At 38.7% G+C, this 17,731-nt stretch overlaps 1 protein-coding gene across 5 annotated transcripts in view; it reads left to right on the top strand.

Moving 5' to 3' along the window:
- The window catches only part of LOC122872291 (sodium-driven chloride bicarbonate exchanger-like), a 62,737-nt gene extending 46,025 nt beyond the window's left edge, over window positions 1-16,712 (top strand). For 4 of the 5 annotated variants that reach the window (XM_044188319.1, XM_044188318.1, XM_044188322.1 and 1 more), the window contains 14 exons: window positions 1,249-1,423; window positions 4,600-4,733; window positions 4,918-5,163; window positions 7,362-7,467; window positions 8,311-8,472; window positions 9,893-10,006; window positions 11,456-11,617; window positions 12,004-12,255; window positions 12,578-12,646; window positions 12,734-12,907; window positions 12,996-13,118; window positions 13,219-13,283; window positions 13,735-13,848; window positions 14,792-16,712. In XM_044188319.1, coding sequence (XP_044044254.1) covers window positions 1,249-1,423; window positions 4,600-4,733; window positions 4,918-5,163; window positions 7,362-7,467; window positions 8,311-8,472; window positions 9,893-10,006; window positions 11,456-11,617; window positions 12,004-12,255; window positions 12,578-12,646; window positions 12,734-12,907; window positions 12,996-13,118; window positions 13,219-13,283; window positions 13,735-13,848; window positions 14,792-14,867 — 1,972 coding nt within the window. In that variant the 3' untranslated portion in view covers window positions 14,868-16,712. Of the gene's footprint in view, window positions 1-1,248; window positions 1,424-4,599; window positions 4,734-4,917; window positions 5,164-7,361; window positions 7,468-8,310; window positions 8,473-9,892; window positions 10,007-11,455; window positions 11,618-12,003; window positions 12,256-12,577; window positions 12,647-12,733; window positions 12,908-12,995; window positions 13,119-13,218; window positions 13,284-13,734; window positions 13,849-14,214; window positions 14,253-14,791 lie in introns of all 5 variants that reach the window. The other variant, XM_044188321.1, reaches the window with a different exon arrangement.
- Window positions 16,713-17,731: the final 1,019 nt, after the last annotated feature.

Genomic DNA, 17,731 nt, shown 5'->3' with positions numbered 1-17,731 from the left:
ATTTACAGAAGGGATTAAAAATGAAAACATGTCAAGTTGTCATCACCTAGATATCACCTAATGACAACCAAAGGATTCTTGAACCCCAGCTTAAAACAAAAAATGATTGCGCAGTGGTGTTTAGTGCACATCTCTGTGGTTTAATAGCAGAGGAGTGAGTGATGTGCTGCTGCTGAGCTGCGGTATGCTGCGGTACAGGCTCTTATCCCAGCTAAGATTGGCCGGAAGCCCAGTCCCAGCTATCAAACCCCCCCCCTCCCGGGACATAGCATCGCTGCCTACTGCTCAGACTGAAATAAGCATAACGTCCCACCCACTGTAGCCATAGCAACCACCTCCAACTAGTTCACCACTGTCCTGGCTTGCCGCAGCAGGAGAGCCTGCTCGCTGTGGCTGAGAGTCGATCAAAGATAGATGCACGAGTCGACAAATGCGCACACACTTACATGGATATGAACATACGCAACACTGAAGCAGGCTCAGTGTGGGGGCACTTTGTCCCTTTTCAATATTTTGTCTTGTGGTTCACATGGGTAACACTGTAAAGACACTGAAAATAGAGGAGCTAATACTCTCGATACTCGTCTGCTAAGCTCAAGCATTTGTTCGGCAGCAGAGAGAAGTACCACCATACTGCAGCTGATAGAGTCCGAGTCAAAGCAGTTTTAGAACATGATACAGTTTATTTTAAGGAACAGTTCTATTAATAAGCTTATTCACTTTCTTGCCTAGAGTTAAATGAGAGGGTTTATACTACTCGGCTATAGCTTCATATTTAAAGACTGAAAGTTGGGGAAAATAGCTAGCCTGGCTCTGTCCAAAGGTAACAACATCTACCTGCCTGCACCTCGAAAGCATTAACATGGTATATCTCTTTTGTTTGATGCTTACAAAAACTGAAGTGTAAAAACAACAAACTCCCACTGGTTCCCTTTTGTACGGATTTTTAAAAACAAGATATAACAAAAACTATACATAAGTAACAATTTGCACCGAGCATTATAAATATTACACTGTTACCTGTTTTGAAAAATAAAAAAAGAATCAGCCTAATAAATATGCTGTTCAGTCATATTCACAAGTCTGGTAAAAAGTTGAATCATCTCACATTTGTCTGAGGTTTGGAGGTTCCCATACCATATTACCACTGATGGACAAAACTGGTTTAAGCATTTGTGGTTCCATATTAGCATATGTATACCTTATGTTTGCGTGCGTTTCTTTCATAAAATCCCCGTTTCACCACAGGTTATTTGGTGGGCTCATCTTGGACATCAAGCGAAAGGCTCCTCACTACCTTTCCGACTACACAGATGCCCTCAGTCTGCAGTGTCTGGCCTCCTTCCTCTTCCTCTACTGCGCCTGCATGTCACCTGTCATCACCTTCGGAGGACTCCTGGGCGAGGCCACAGAGGGACGTGTGGTAAGAAGTAACACCTTTATTGCTGCCAAGAGATTCTATGATCACACCTATAGGTTTTGTCTTAAACCTGCAATAACTGTTTTTTAGGCCACTTAGAGGCACTGGGAACAAGTTGTGAACACAGCATTGACATATCATCACCTTTTAAGTTGATATGGCAAACTTGTTGTTATTTGGAGTAATGTTTGTGTCCACCTGGCGAACGTGAGTCCAATATTTATTCTCTTTTAGCTCTGTTTTTGGTCTCTACCAACTCCTGAGGGAAGTATCTGGCTCCTTATCTGCTAAGCAGGTAGTATACCGTGGGTTTTAAGAGCTTTTTCACTGAAAACTGCTGCCTTGTGCAGCTGAAAATTATACTATGTATGGTGAGAGTGAACCAAAACAGTAAAGATACAGCCGCACAGCTAGACAATGATCTGAAACTCGCTATAAAGCTCCATAAAGCCGAGGGGAGCTGCAGATTCAGGTGAGTCTTTGTAGGTTTATCACTACGAGCAACCCCTTTCACATTATCACATTGTTTTCACATTGTGATTAAAAAACAGTGAAGAAGGCAATTTTCATCAGTTATTATCTTATCTGTCAGAAATAAAGTGCTGGGGATGTCCCAACACTTTACAAAAACGTCTTGGCTCCCTGACTACAAATGTCAAACCTGCAGCCAAAAACCTGGGTGTAATATTTCACTGACCTTTCATTTGAAAAACAAGCCTGAAGTATTTCAGTCATGTTTTTATCAATTGAGGAGCATTTCAAAAATCAGGTTCTCTCTCTCGGTCTGATAAGCCCTGTTTAAGCCTCTCTTCACTGGTAACCAGTAAGCTTTAGAACTGATTTGAAGATTTTACTGAATTCCGTTCAAGCACTTCATTCAGCCTCCAGTTATATTGCTGAATTGCTGCTCCTGGCTCAAGACTAAAGCTGACTGGGCTTTTGCAGTCAGTGTCCCTCAGCTCTGGAACTCCCTGCCTGAGGATCTGAGGCTTGCAGAATCAGTGACATCTTTGAAATCACTTCTCAAAACTTAGCGTTTTGAAAAAGCTTTTTATTAATGCTAGAACAGCTTTATTTCAAACTTATCTTATCTGTTTTATTATTATTACTTTTTATCTTATATTATTGTTGGGTATTTTATTCCATTTTATTTTTATATTGTTTTAATTGTCTGATTTGATTTGCCTCATTGCAGTCCTGAAACGTTTTAATCCTGGTTCAACCATGTAAAGCACTTTGTAACTTTTGAAAAGTTGAAAAGTGCTGTATAAATGAAGTTTATTAGGGCCCGAGCAGGGACCACTGCGAGGACCCTATTGAAACTGAAGGAATTATTATTCTTTTTCTTTGTTTTTCTTTTCCTCCCAAATGAATTGTATTTTTGAGGGTCTAAACGTGCTCAAAAACTCACGAAACTTTGCACACTTGTCAGAAGTGTTGAAAATGTACGTGTTTTGTGCGCATGGGCATGGCAAAATGGCTTGATAGCGCCTCCTACAAAATTGAAAAAAGCAGCCCCCAGCCTACGCTGGCCGCTTCGATCCCTGACATTGCTGCTTGCAGCTTTAATTATTATTATTAATATCATATTTGATATATTTGAAATATTGGGTATATTGTACAGTCATAAACATTATATTAATGAGAATGGATTAGAAACAACAATCAAGGTCAGATGTATATCTACACATATAGGCCTAGTATCTGGGGAAAACATGACTCAGAACACAAGCTCCTTTTTCAACAGCACCCTGCATCAAAGTCAAACAGTTGACACATCTTGCTCAAAGGCACCTCAAGTAGTTGCTGGAGGGGAAACCTTGCATTTCTAATGTTGCTCCACTTAATTCCATAAACCTTACTTTCATTCAACAATTGATATAGTAAATTAAGATTGCGCTGTGTTTTTATCCATGCTAGGGATAGCAATGTCAGTTGGTCAGTTCACCGCTTTGGTCCAGACAGAAATATCTCAAAAACTATTGGATGGATTGTAATGCAATTTGGCTCACAGATTCATCCCCCCAGGGATTAATTGTAATAACTTTGGCAATCCTCTGACTTTTCATCTTGTGCCATCATCAGTTCAAAATTTCACTTTGTCCAATACTTTGATTTATGACCAAATACCTGCAGTGACTAATGACATTTCCATCAGCTTCAGCTATACTTTGTCTTTAGTGCTAATTAGCAAATGTTAGCATGCTAACACGCTAAATTAAGATAGTGAACAAGGTAAACAATATAGAGAGCCGAAGTCTTGATGTCACATCAGCGCTAGTCTCTGTTCCACTAGCTTCTCAGTCCAATCTCCCACTGAGCATTTCTTTCACTGGTCTTTCGGAAAAACTGAAATGAGTTCCATGGGTTTACTATCCATTTTCTAAGACAAATTGGGATCCACCACAGCACTTGCCATTAGAAGTTCAAAGTTTTAGAATGTTTAATAATGTTTCATTCATCAGCATTGAAAAAAAAAAACTACAGCTCCCATGGAAATGAACCAGTGTGGCAGGGTGGGTAGTCATTTTAACTTTGTTTCTTTCGTAGCCATAAAATTCACTAACACTTTCTTCTAAAGTCATTTTCTCATGTTTTTAGTGGTAAACTCTGCTGTTTAAAAATGTCTACCCACGACTGTCTAGGGCTTGTGGTGGTGTTTGTTAAAGGCTTCTAAAAGCAGAAATATTGAACAACAATATTAGAATGTTTTTGAAAGAATGATTTACCTTATCTAGACAAATGGAATGTACCACATGATACTTTTGAGTAAGGTCATGTTACCAGGCTGGATTTTTAGATATTTGCAATATGTAAATGTATGAGTTTGGGTTTTCTTGCTTCTGGAACTAAACCCAGTAGTTCCGGTTTCACTTTGGCTCTCTATACCTGCTAAACATCAGCATATTAGCATTGTCACTTTAACATTTAGCATTTAGCTCAAAGCTCTGCTGTGTTTAAGCATAGCCTCACAGGGCTGCTAGCATGGCTGTATACTCTTAGTCTTGTTCAAATTTATTGAAGAGGCGTACCTTAACATTGATGATTTAGAGTTTGTTCAAATATTGCAAAGCAAGTCTGTTCAAATGAACTTCAATACAAAAGCAACATGTATTTGGGTAGTAGTGAAGTAACGATGTTAAGCAGCTGAATCAGAGCATAATTTCCTGTGTTTCCAGAGTGCTATTGAGTCCCTGTTTGGGGCTTCCATGACTGGAATAGCCTACTCTCTTTTTGCCGGTCAGCCCCTCACCATCCTGGGCAGCACGGGGCCTGTTCTTGTCTTTGAGAAAATCCTCTTCAAGTTCTGCAAGTAGGTTAAATTTTTTTATTTTTCTTGTTTTGTTTTTGTTTTATTTAGTTCAAATTGTGTTTTTTTTATAATAGAATATTACAGTGTTGACGGTGGATGTGTGTACATTCTGCCTGAGTGGGGATGCCACGACTAATTACTTATTCCTTCACTCCTGTGTATGTGTGTGTCCTGTCTCTCTCAGGGACTATGGCCTGTCCTACCTCTCCCTTAGGGCCTGTATCGGCCTGTGGACGGCCTTCTTCTGTCTACTGCTGGTGGCCACGGATGCCAGCTCGCTTGTCTGTTACATCACACGCTTCACTGAGGAAGCTTTTGCCTCGCTGATCTGCATCATTTTCATCTATGAGGCTCTGGAGAAGCTGATGCACCTGGGGGTGCACTACCCCATCAATAAACACAACAACCTTCAGAAACTCACACAGTACTCGTAAGTGCTCTTTTGAAATCCCCAAGTGCTTCTTTTTTGTTGTAATTTTAGTTTGAACCGTTGGATAAAAACAAGTAATTTTCATAAGCAATTTGGCATTTTTCACTATTTTCTGACATTTTATAGAGGTTGTTGTTGGGATTCAGATAGGGCAGGTTTGGTTATTATCAAAAATATCAAAGATATTTATGAATATTAATACAATTATTAATATTAATTAATAATTACAGGGCACCACCCTGGGATCAGGGACCAATAACCAAACATGGAAAACAGTCTCAGAGGTGGCTGTCCACCAAAAAATGCTGATATTTAAAGTACTATGTTTAGTACTGATGGCGTGAATGTGAGCACCGACCGTCACAACCAGCTGTTATTACAACACGTACACACAATAACCACAGGCAACTGCTCTTTAAAAGATATAATAGCATTTATTTAACCTTAGCTCTTGTTAACAATCAATAACTTCAGCCAACAGCCACTATCGTCTAATCTAAACACAATAAGCATACAACAATCAGCAAGCATATAAGGTCGGTCTGTGTGTGTGGAGGTGTGGGTGTGTGGTTGTGTGGTGGACAAAGGGGGTGGAAGACGGCGGACGTGACCACGTGGGTCTTCGTCACACACAGCCAAAATGGCGGGCAGACCCGCGAAATTAAAACAAAGGGGCAGAGCCAAAATGGAGGACACGCTCTGTTTGTCCTCAGGATAGCGTGCAGCTTAGCTGGTTATGCTACCACGCTATCTGGGTCATTTGAGAGGTGTGTGTAAGTGTATATGTACGTGTAAAGATGTGTGGGTTTGTGGAGAGGAAGGAGAAAGAAAGCACACAGAGTAAGGCACAGGAAATCTCAAATGCCGTGGTAAAGCACAATAGCTGTCCCTTTATCACACAGGAACCCGGCTTAACACAGTTAAGCGGTCCAACAGCATGATACCGATGCACAACGGAACGTGCTAAGCATGAAAACACACAGCTGGTGGAGATCTGGCGCTGTTTAGCTGTTTTGTCTTTGTTTCCCATTCAGGCCCCTTGGTCCCCTGTCTTTTGCTCCCCACAAGTGGTGAGGGCCCAACATTGTCAAATTGAGAAGGAGCGTTAAATGGGGGCGCGGAGGGAGAGACCTGAGGCTTGAACCGGAATTTGCATCAAAATTTGCACTCATTCTTGGAGTCATAACTCAGTCAAATCTGAACACACAGACATGATACACATATTTTTAGATACAGTGTGACTTACACTTCCGGGCTGATATCAATCTATGTCTATCTTCAGTGAACGTCCAAAAATCCACTTAGAAATCAAAGAAAAAAGACGCTCTTTGAAACTCCAGAACTTGCCTGAAAATCATCATGTTTTTAAGTTTTCTTCAGTATGACAGTAATCTAGTGACAGCTGTGTGTACATCCATGAGTACGTTGCGAACAGGAACTGCTAATAGCTAATTTGGCATACTTTTAATGGTGCCAATTGAGCTAAATGTAAACACATACAGGCTAAAAAAATCGGGGCTCAAGTTGTAGTCACAGGGCCCACAGTGTCAGACTTTGAAAACTTTTGAAAGACTATATTATTACTTGATCAATTGGAAAAATAATAAAGACATTAATATTTTACCCACAATAGACAACAATAGGAAAGCAATGTATAGAGAACACAGTAAGAGTCTGGAAGAAAATTAGAAAAACACTGAATGTAGATGAAGAGAAAAAGTAAGGATCCAGATTTTACTCATCAAATAGACAGTGCTTTTGAAAAATTGTCTCAAAAGAGTTTAAATATATTTTAAAAAAATTCAGAAATTATACTGGGCATTTTGAACTATTTTCTAAAAACAATTTAGTGAAAAAATAATCGTCAGATTAATCAATAATGAACCAAATCATTACTTGCAAACAATTATAGAAATTGAAAAAATAACATTTTAAGGATTTCTGCTTTGAAACGTATACCTAAATCATGGTTACAGAAATAACACAAAGGAAAATGTTTTTGGTTGCTTTTACTTTCACAAATGTACTTTTCTAGTTTTTTTCTTCCTATTAATTGTTTTCAAGTCAATGAAACGGTCAAGCATAAAAAATGTATCATATATATACTTTATTAATGAATTTCTTTTTATTTTCGATTCATATATTCACCTTGTTCTGTTACGATTATTAAGAAAACTAAACAAAGATATCCTCCATAGGTGTGCGTGTGTGGAGCCCAGGGACCCCAGCAATGAGACTCTGCAGTTCTGGGAGGAGAGCAACATCACGGCTTCCCAGGTCAACTGGACCATGCTGGAGGTCAAGGTAAGGAACATCTGCCATTTGGAGTAAATTATAGCAAAACAGCTGTACATAAGTTACATAGAAATAAGGGTTATCTATGGCCTAGAGATCCGTGGATGAAACAGACTTTCTTGGGTTCAAGTAGACTTCTAATGATGGATAAAGAATCCAAAGAAGATCTTGATCTGTAAGCTGTTAAGAAATAGCTGTCAAAGTGTGATCCTGTGTGGAGGAGAGAAGAGGAAAGGCTAACATAGACAAAAATAGCACGTTTGATTACAGTTGCTCACCCAGCCTTCAAACATAGCATGCAAACTTAATACCCTAGAATGTTGGGGATATTTCTTACTGTCTCTGGCACCGTGTTGTGTCTCACTTAGCCCACACTTTGCTTTATCAAGAAGCGATAGTCTAGAAGTCCAGGCGGGGATTAAGAACATGTGGGCAGGATTTCACAGGATTTAATTGTGCAGAATGAGCATGGCGATGCAGTGTGAAGACTGGATTTTCTCACTGTCAGACACAAATCAGTCATGCCAGTGGCGGCACGCTGCGTCACTCCTACACATGCTTGTTAGACATATAGCAACACTGGTATGTACTTGTATGCAAATGGATGAATCATGCACTTTATAGATATTTAAAGCATAAAGTACTGAAAAAATCAATACTGAACGTATCAGATTGTTGGTATTCAGACTTCTCTAATTCACCACTGACATCCATTATCTCCACTGTCACTCTAATCATTTTTATTGGCATCATTATCCCTGCCCTCCTTGTGCTCGTCATCCTGATTGTTATCGCCATCATCATCGCCATCATCCTCACCATCATCCTCACCGTGTCCTCTGGTGCCAGTAGGAGTGCGAGATGTTGCACGGGGAGTTCGAGGGCAGCGCCTGTGGCCCCCACGGCCCCTACATCCCAGATGTCCTCTTCTGGTGCGTGGTCCTCTTCTTCTCCACCGTCTTCATGTCCGCCTTCCTCAAGGAGTTCAAGACGAGCCGTTACTTCCCCACAAAGGTACGTATCACACTATAGTCATCCCTAAATAACTCACAAACACACATACACCCACTTATTACCATCTTTAAAAACAATCTTTGTATCAATTGTTCCTTTTGAAATACACACACTTCCAGAGTTAGAGTTCCTGTTTGACACTGTCTTCAAGTATATGGTAGCCGCAAAATTGAATCTGCTTCATTCATTTTAGAGTGCTCCACTTACTTTTCATTTTGCCTTGGGACTGAAATTACACTGAAATTGGTTTGTATGCCACAGCTTAGTCTCTTTCTATGTCATTTTAGATTACGCTGCCATCTATTGGTTGTTTTATGGCACAGCAAAAATGTTGCAGTCCGTGTGGCCATTCTGTGTTTGCAATTTCTATGATTTATCATTGAGATGACACTTATGAGCGTAATGTGTGGCGTGATGCTGACACACTAATCTATAGTATATGGGCGCCACCTTGTGGTGATGAACGCTGCACTGTAGTCTGGCTGTGGTACAATATTTAGATGTAAAAAAAAAACAAACAAAAAAAACCCCGTTTCTAATAGCTCCCAGTAAATTGAATTTAACAGAGCAATATTTGCCAGCCATTGTCAAATCAACATCACAAAGCATAACAAGCAATATATAGACACAAACACATTCATATCTCAGGTGGTTCTTAGCTGTATTATAGTGTATTATATTTTGATTTGCCCATCTCTTATTTCTTACCTAGAAATAATTGTCTCATTGCGGACTTATTTATTATTATTTCTATTTCTATTCTATTAGTACTTCTATTCCTGTGTGCACTGATGTGATAGTGAGCAGCTGTAACGAAAGAGTTTCCCCTCGGGGATCAACAAAGTATTTCGGATTCTGATCTGCTTGATTGAGAGTCTACTCTCCGACTGGTCTTAATCGGAGCCGAGCTTAATATGCTCATTTAGGGGACAAAACATGTCTCTATGAAAAGGACAAAAATAGAAAAAGTCATTAAGAAAAATATGATACAACAACATATTAAATCTAATCCATCAACGATTTAGTAAAATGTAATATATGAATCACATAAATCATCCAAAGAGGAAACAATGATCATAGAAACTACTACATAGAAAAATGGTACATACTAAAAATAGCAAAGAAGAAAATAATAATATATTATTTATCCAAAAGGATTTAAATTACCAAAGCAAGTACAAACTAGCAAATTTGTATCAATACCCACAACAGGGAATTAAATACGAACAAAAGAAAGATTAAAAAATGTGGATGCATCAACAGATATTAACTCTTGTGAGAGACGATCAAATATGGGTGCTGGGTGCTATCAGTACAGCGTGCAGATGTTTCGTCTGACTTTTGCCTTCAGGTTGTTTTTCGATCCAGCACCTGTAGAAGTAGACTTTGTCTGAAGAGCGTGTCTCTTTGTTCCCTCCAGGTGCGGGCCATCATCAGTGACTTTGCCGTCTTCATCACCATCCTTACTATGGTTCTGGTAGATTATGCCTTGGGGATCCCCTCACCTAAATTACAGGTCCCCAACAAGTTCAAAGTAAGTCCACTTGAAAGCCTTCCATGTAAAAAGCTGCTGTATGCATCTGTTTTATACAGAACATTACTATGTACTATCTTTTACTTAGATTAAAAAAGGCATAGGGGAATGAATGCACAATAAGAATGTCATTTAGGTTTGATGCCAGCCAATGGTCATGTTATTTTAACATTGGTTAGATATTCTGATATAGTTTAGTTTTAGTTTTGTTTCCGCACAGATGCGAAAAGAGAGGTCAGGAAGCCATAGGCTCATACAGTGGGCCTCTCCCCAACTTAAGAAAAAAATAATCTAATATGTAAAGCATGATTTAACAAAACATGCATATACATATAATTATATATTACACATAAATACAAAGATAATAAATGATAATAAAACTACACAGAAATTCCGCATTAATCAGCTGAATATAATCATATAAAAAAATCAAGGATCAAATGAATGTGAGCATGAGATAAACTCAAATCATTCATGAAGAACATGGTAGGATGAATTAATTATAATGTAGCTATGCAATCTGCCCCATGTCAAGTTTAAGGTCGCAGCTCCATTCATATCTGTGACACACTGTCTGTAAAATCTTCATTGATTAGAATCACTTATTAATTCTGGAATCTGAGCAACTTCATTACAATTGATTGCCTGTGAGCTTGCCTGTCAGTTTCCTTTGCGATATGCATATTCAACTTAGTCAACCAGCAGTTGTTTGACTTTCAATTCTGTGACTTGCCGTGATTCACTCATTTCTTCAGGGACTCCATCAGTGATGACATTATTCCTCTTTGATTGACTCTCCAGATGCTTTTTTTTTTTGGATTTTGCAGAGACTTTGTCAAAAAAAAGATTGTACAGACTCACGTGAAATGCACTTCAGACCGATGGTATGGTCTGAGAGTCTTTGGTTAAAATCATCTAAATCCTTTTGAGAGAATTGCAGACTGTTCTTCATGTCCTGTACATCTTTCATGATATTGTCAATCCTTTGGTTGGTAGAGTCCATAAATAGTTGAACAAAGGACTTGAAGTTTCTTTCCTGTTGCACAATTACTGTAAGTCTTTGAAGATCAGCTCATGGATTATAAACAGTAAATAATCCTCCTCCTGGTTAGCTTTTTTTCAGCCCGATGGCAGAGATAAAAATGGTCAGGAAGCTATAAAAGAGGAAAACCTTTGTTCCTTCCTGTCAAGATAGAAATTATCAGTAAAAACTTTCAGACTGGTGCACTTGAGTAGGTGCAGGTAGGCCAAAAGAGAGAAGAATCCCCAAATATCCACAAAATGTGACTTCCATTCACAACTTTACACAGTACGATAGTAGATCTGGCCTGTTGAAGCACATGTAGAGTTGGCAGACGTGTGTGTATACTCTCTACACATTTTTAAACATTAGATTCCTCTTATCACATTCTTTTTCTCATTTCCCCCTTTCTTTTTCACTCTCCACAGCCAACCAGGGATGATCGTGGCTGGCTTATAAACCCGGTGGGGCCCAACCCCTGGTGGACCACCATCATCACCTCCATCCCTGCTCTGCTCTGCACCATCCTCATCTTCATGGACCAACAGATCACAGCCGTCATTATCAACAGGAAGGAGCACAAACTGAAGGTACTTTCATTTAAAATCCTAGTGACAAAAATAACCAAATGAATGCCTCGTTAACAAACTTTGTAATTATGCTCTGTAAATCACCTGCTCTCACTGATGTAGAGAATTGGTTGGAAATGTAGTTATTAATTACTTGTACAACAAATGTGAAATAATGTACAGAATGAAGGCTAGAGAATATAACAAATTATTTGCCATCTTCTTCTTCTCCTTCTGCCTCTCAAAAATGTAATTCCTGCTAGCTCTGAGGCTACTGTTCTGTTGGTGACCCTGACCTCTGATTTCCCTATTTTATTCAAGCAACAATAGAGAGCTTTACTTTAGAAATCATTTATTAATAACTCTGTTGAAACAAAATCCCACTGTCCCTCTTCTGACCCCTGCAGAAAGGCTGCGGCTACCACCTGGACCTGTTTGTGGTGGGGGTGATGCTGGGCGTGTGCTCGGTGATGGGCCTGCCGTGGTTCGTGGCAGCCACCGTGCTCTCCATCTCCCACGTGAACAGCCTGAAGCTGGAGTCGGAGTGCTCGGCCCCCGGAGAGCAGCCCAAGTTCCTGGGCATCCGAGAGCAGCGCTTCACCGGCCTCATGATCTTCACCCTGATGGGCTGCTCCGTCTTCATGACCTCTGTGCTAAAGGTCAGGGGATAAACTATACACACAAAATATACACACACTCATATATATATATATATGTATATATATATATACACAATCAGATGCCAGTTTATTAGGTCCACCTAACTAAAACCAATGCAGTCTAATACAACAGTCCTGCAATAAATAAGTCTTTTAATTTTCTTTCTTCCTTAAGGTCTTCTTTAAACTTGCTTATACAGTATCTTTACAAATATTGTCTTTTCAGCATTTTTTCAGTAAGTTTTCAAGTATATGTATACAAAAAGAAGTAGACACAAATAGTTTTAGTCCTGATCCTGAATATTTATCTGCCTGTCTCCAGTTCATCCCCATGCCTGTGCTGTACGGAGTCTTTCTGTACATGGGTGCTTCCTCACTCAGAGGCATTCAGGTGAGCTCAAATACTGCCTGCCGGTTTTTGATTAGAAGTACTAATCGAGAGAAGATGCAATTTGAATGTCTGTTTGTATCTGTGCAGTTCTTTGACCGTCTAAGGCTGTTCAGCATGCCGGCCAAACATCAGCCCGACTTCATCTACCTTCGTCACGTCCCACTGAGGAAGGTGCACCTCTTCACCATCATCCAGCTCAGCTGCTTGGTCCTGCTCTGGGTCATCAAGACCTCCAAGGCTGCCATCGTCTTCCCCATGATGGTAACCAGATCGTATTTGTGTATGCATTATATACTTGTGTGCTTAATGCATATGATTGGTTGATATCTGTCTGTTTCTGCTGCATCAGGTCTTGGCCCTGGTGTTCATTCGTAAGCTGCTGGACTTCATCTTCACCAAGAGAGAACTGAGCTGGCTGGATGACCTGATGCCAGAGTGGAAGAAGAAGAAACTGGAGGATGCAGAACAAGAGGTGTTGTAAAGCCCCGTGAGGCAAATGTGTGATTTGTGATATTGGGCTGTATAAATAAAATTGACTTTTTATTGATTTTCTCTTTTGTCTCTTTCTTCAGGAGGAGCACAGTATTATTGCAGAGGAAGAAGGCATTGTACAAGTGCCACTGGAAGGAAACTACAAGTACGTAATTTTGATCTTTAATCACATTCTGCATTTTAGGTGCCCAAGAATGTTTCATGTAGGAACTAACGGTAGAAAGAAAATAGTCCCTACATGAAACCGCTCACAACACATCTGTGGATTATCTTGAGTAACCGGGTCATTTCTGGAAAGAGACATTGCTGTTGAGTTTTTGTAATGTATTTGTTTGGCGCTTTGAGCACCACAGGGCGAGTGCCATCTAGTCCCATTATATTAAAAAAAATGCAGACATCTCTACGGCCGATATCTCCAAAACTCAGCAACTCACACCAAAACAATCTAGAAGGATAAATAGCACTACAGGTAAGAGGGGAATATGTATTTTTGATTTTGGGATGAACTGTCCTTTTAAGCGTGCATGTTTCTTAGAAGAAAACTTCACACGGAAAGGGAAATAATAACGTTTGGCCTTCTGTGTGTGTTTTTGAAGGTGTGACCCAGCCACAGTGAACATCACTGATGAGATGTCGAAAGGATCTTTCGGGAATGTGTGGAAGAGTGTCAGCCCTGCTGAGAGCACAAAGAAGGAACCAAGTGCTAAAAGGTTAGCCTCCTTATCCACATTACTCTCAGATATCCAGATCAGTATCTCTGATACATCAGAGGGCTTAAATACCAATTGTTGTATTGAGACTTACTGAAGCCAAATCCTGTGTATTTATGCAGGGTCAAAAAATTGTCAATTTCAAGGGGGAAAATTGTGTCTTTGGGTGTTAAAGCAAGCAGTGGCAGGTGTTTATTATTGAAAAGTTATTGAACATTTACTTTATATTTTTCCAGGAAACTGAGGAGCTAGTATGTTTAGATAAAACTGGTTTATCTAAGAGCAGCCCTGCCCTCACAGATTTCCCACAGAGTAGACTAACATAGTGTCTCCTGCCTGCCTCTCTCATTCCATTCCACCCTTAAGCTCCCCTTCCTAACCTCTCAGAAGCTGATATCCCAAAGGTAAGTTGCTCCCAGTCCCTTTCAGCATGGAGAATCTTGTCTCGTGTTTACTGCGGATGACTGTTGATTGTTGCATGATGAAAACGGTGTTGGCCTGTGCTGCAAATTATGGTTCGATGATGGGCGTTGACTCAATAAATAGAGATAAATCAGTAAGAAATGAATGTTGGTGGCTTGACAACGCAGTATGGCATGGGTGTGCATAATACTTCAGGGACACATTTTATGATGTCCTTCGCATGTTATGAAAGTTGTAAAATTAATAGCACTATATCTCTCTCACTAGTAACTCTATTGTATATTTCAATGTCACAAGATGTCACAAGTGTTAGGATATAATGCTATTAAGCTTTATGAGACATATTGCATGCTGTGTGATCTGGAGTGACTGATTAATTGTCAGGCAGCTGGCAGTGCATCTGCACTCTGCACTTGTGGCTTGAATTTTTGAAAATTCAGTACAGAACAGACAATCAACAACAATACATTTGCTTTTAAAAAATATTTTGCTCGGTTTAAATTCTTTGTTTTTCGTGCAGTTGTTCCAGTGGCGGCGAAAAGCGACACAAGCGCCGGAAGCATGAGAAGAGCTTGGACAGGGAGACAAGTTTGTGATGACACATACTAACGGTGCCACTGTGCTGTCAAACAGTAGATCAACAAACAAAATCTATACCGTGCCACACTCAACCACCTTTGTACTGCGCTACACTGTGTTTTTGTCATGTAAGTCTGTGTGCAAGTTGTGTAAAACAAAGAAAAATGTGTTAGAAACAGTATTAACACGAGGAACGGAGACACATTTGTGTTCTTTTTCTATGTATATCCATGTTTGGTGATACCAGCAATAGAGGGAAGCCAGAATTATATGACACTTACAGTAACTGTTGTGTCAATGGGCCAATTAAGTAAACATTTTAAACAATTTTTAAATCTACTTTATTTGTATTTTGTATGTTTTTATATTTTTCCAAAAACTACAATTGCGAGTTGTCCTTTAAAAAACCTGCCACGCCAAACGCAAATGTGTGGATTTTGTGTGCAGTATTTAATGCCGCTATTGACTTGATGCACCTCACAATAAAAAAGAGTAGATATTTGCTAATACTAATCTATTTCACTGGTATCTAAAAGAGTTGGCTATATAGCAAATCTAGTAATTTTTTGAAAGTATTAAATATACATTTTAAATATTCTGTATATCTAAATGTTTTTTGTGACAGTGACAGCTCATATCACTCCAGAGTCTTCTCCATTGCTATTTTACAAATAAATGTCTCTCCTCCAGTAAAGCATTTCCCCAAACAAGTTACAGGAATAGTTTGACATTCTGGGAAGTACTTGTTTTCTTGCTGAGAGTTTGACGAGAAGACTGATACTCTCTCATGTCTGTACACTAAATATGAAGCTAAAGCTAGCAACTGGCTAGCTTAGCTTAGCAAGACTGAAATCGGTGAAACAGCTAGCATGGCGCGGTCCAAATGTAACAAAATCTGCCAGAAGATCACTAATTAATTATATCTTGTTTATAATCTGTACCAAAACCGAAATGTAAAAAAGACACATGGTTTTACGGCTTCTTGGTTGGGAGCTAGCGATAGCTAGCTTACAGACATGAGAGAGGTATCAGTCTTCTCATCTAACTCTCGCCAATAAAGCGAATAAGCATATTTATCAAAATAAACTATTCCTTTGAGGACAGTATATTTTGGGCGCAGCTTATTCGAAAATGACATTTTCAAGCTAGCATGGCAGCATAGTTTGGGAACTTTCAGTACCTCTATCTACTTGGCCTTGGCTTTATAAAAACTCATCAAATTTGCAAATTCTGAACTTTAGGGTGACTGTACAGAAAGCTCTATGTTTTCCACCTACATACTCTTTGTCATCTTGTCAGTAAGTGTCATCCATGGACATGTGATCTCCTATCCAAATGACCCTCAATGTGTTAGCATCTGAAGCTAATTGGTTTAAAACAAAAAAATCCTGCATGATGGTGAAACAGACTTGACTGTCTCACTGCAGGACAATGGTTACTTCTAGAGATGCAATAATACCCTTTTTCTGGGAAGGGCAACATGTAATAAACGGTAAAGAGTCTTAACAATGTACAATACATAGTATATTTTATTCATGTAAAATGTTACTAATATATTACTAACATGAAGTCAGTGTTGAAGGCAGGGTTTTGTTGTAGATGTTCTTTTCCCATTGTCTAACTGATGGTTCTTAGTTGATTAGAGAAATTAATAATAGGTCAAAACTATATCAATATCAAATATTTTGACCACTTCTGTGTGGAATTCTGCCTTAAATTTGGTAGTGATAGCTGTATACTTTCTGTTCAATAATTTAAGTCACCTGTATAGAAATCAGTTCAGATCTGTTGTTATATTGTGATTTGTTTCATGAGAATGAGAGAGTGAGTGAATGAGAGCATAAATAAAGATGTTAAACAAACTACTGAAATGATGTGGTACTTTATTGATCCCTAAGGGTGAGGGTACTAACTTGAATATTTACAGTTTCCGCTACTTCATACTTTGTACAAATATTGCGCTTTTTACATCACTACATTTATTTGATAACTTAGTTACTAGTAACTTTGCAGATTCAGATTAATTATATAAAATGTAATGAACAAGATAAGACTTTATTGATGCTGGGGTGACCAATAATGATGCACAACATTAATGCATCAATAATTATAATCCATTAATAAATGATATACTATTCTGAAATGGGCCATTCCACATTATGAGTACTTTTACTTTTGGTACTTTAAATATAATTTGAAGCTAAAACTTTTGTACTTTTCCTAAGTAAAATGTTTTATATGCAGGATTTGTACCTGTAACAGAGTATATGTACACTGTGGTATTGCTACTTTTACTTAAGTAAAAGATCTTAGTACTTCCTCCACCACTGGAAAAATGTACTTAGTGTCAAAAATAAACTACATTATACAGAAAACAATAATTATATTAATAAATTAATTATAATATTATACATGATTATTACATTATTATTAATGATGCATTCATGTATAAGTAGCATTTTACTATTGTGGTTGCTAATTTTAACTAGTGTTGGTAGCAGTTGGTAGTTTATAACATATTTTATAAGATGAAGTTTTGTATGTAAGTTCATGATCTGCAAAGTAGCTAGTAACTATAGCTGTCAAATAAATGTAGTGGAGTAAAAAGTACAATATTTCCCTCTAAAATGTAGTGAAGTAAAAGAAATACTCAGCAAGAGTAAGTGTCTAGTATGAAGTACCAGCTTCTCAATTGTGAGGATTTGCATCTTCTATTCATCTTATGTGATTGTAACTGGAATATCTTTGGGTTTTGAACTGTTGGTCGGACAAAACAGTTAACGTGAAAATGTAACTTTGGATTCTGGGAAATAATGATGGGCAATTTTCTGACATATTAAGCGATTAATCGAGAAAATAATCAGCGGATTAATCGATAATG

Source organism: Siniperca chuatsi, linkage group LG24 (genome assembly GCF_020085105.1).
Source record: "Siniperca chuatsi isolate FFG_IHB_CAS linkage group LG24, ASM2008510v1, whole genome shotgun sequence".
In the NCBI taxonomy this organism is placed as follows: Eukaryota; Metazoa; Chordata; class Actinopteri; order Centrarchiformes; family Sinipercidae; genus Siniperca; species Siniperca chuatsi.
This window is presented reverse-complemented; position numbering and strand designations above follow the sequence as displayed.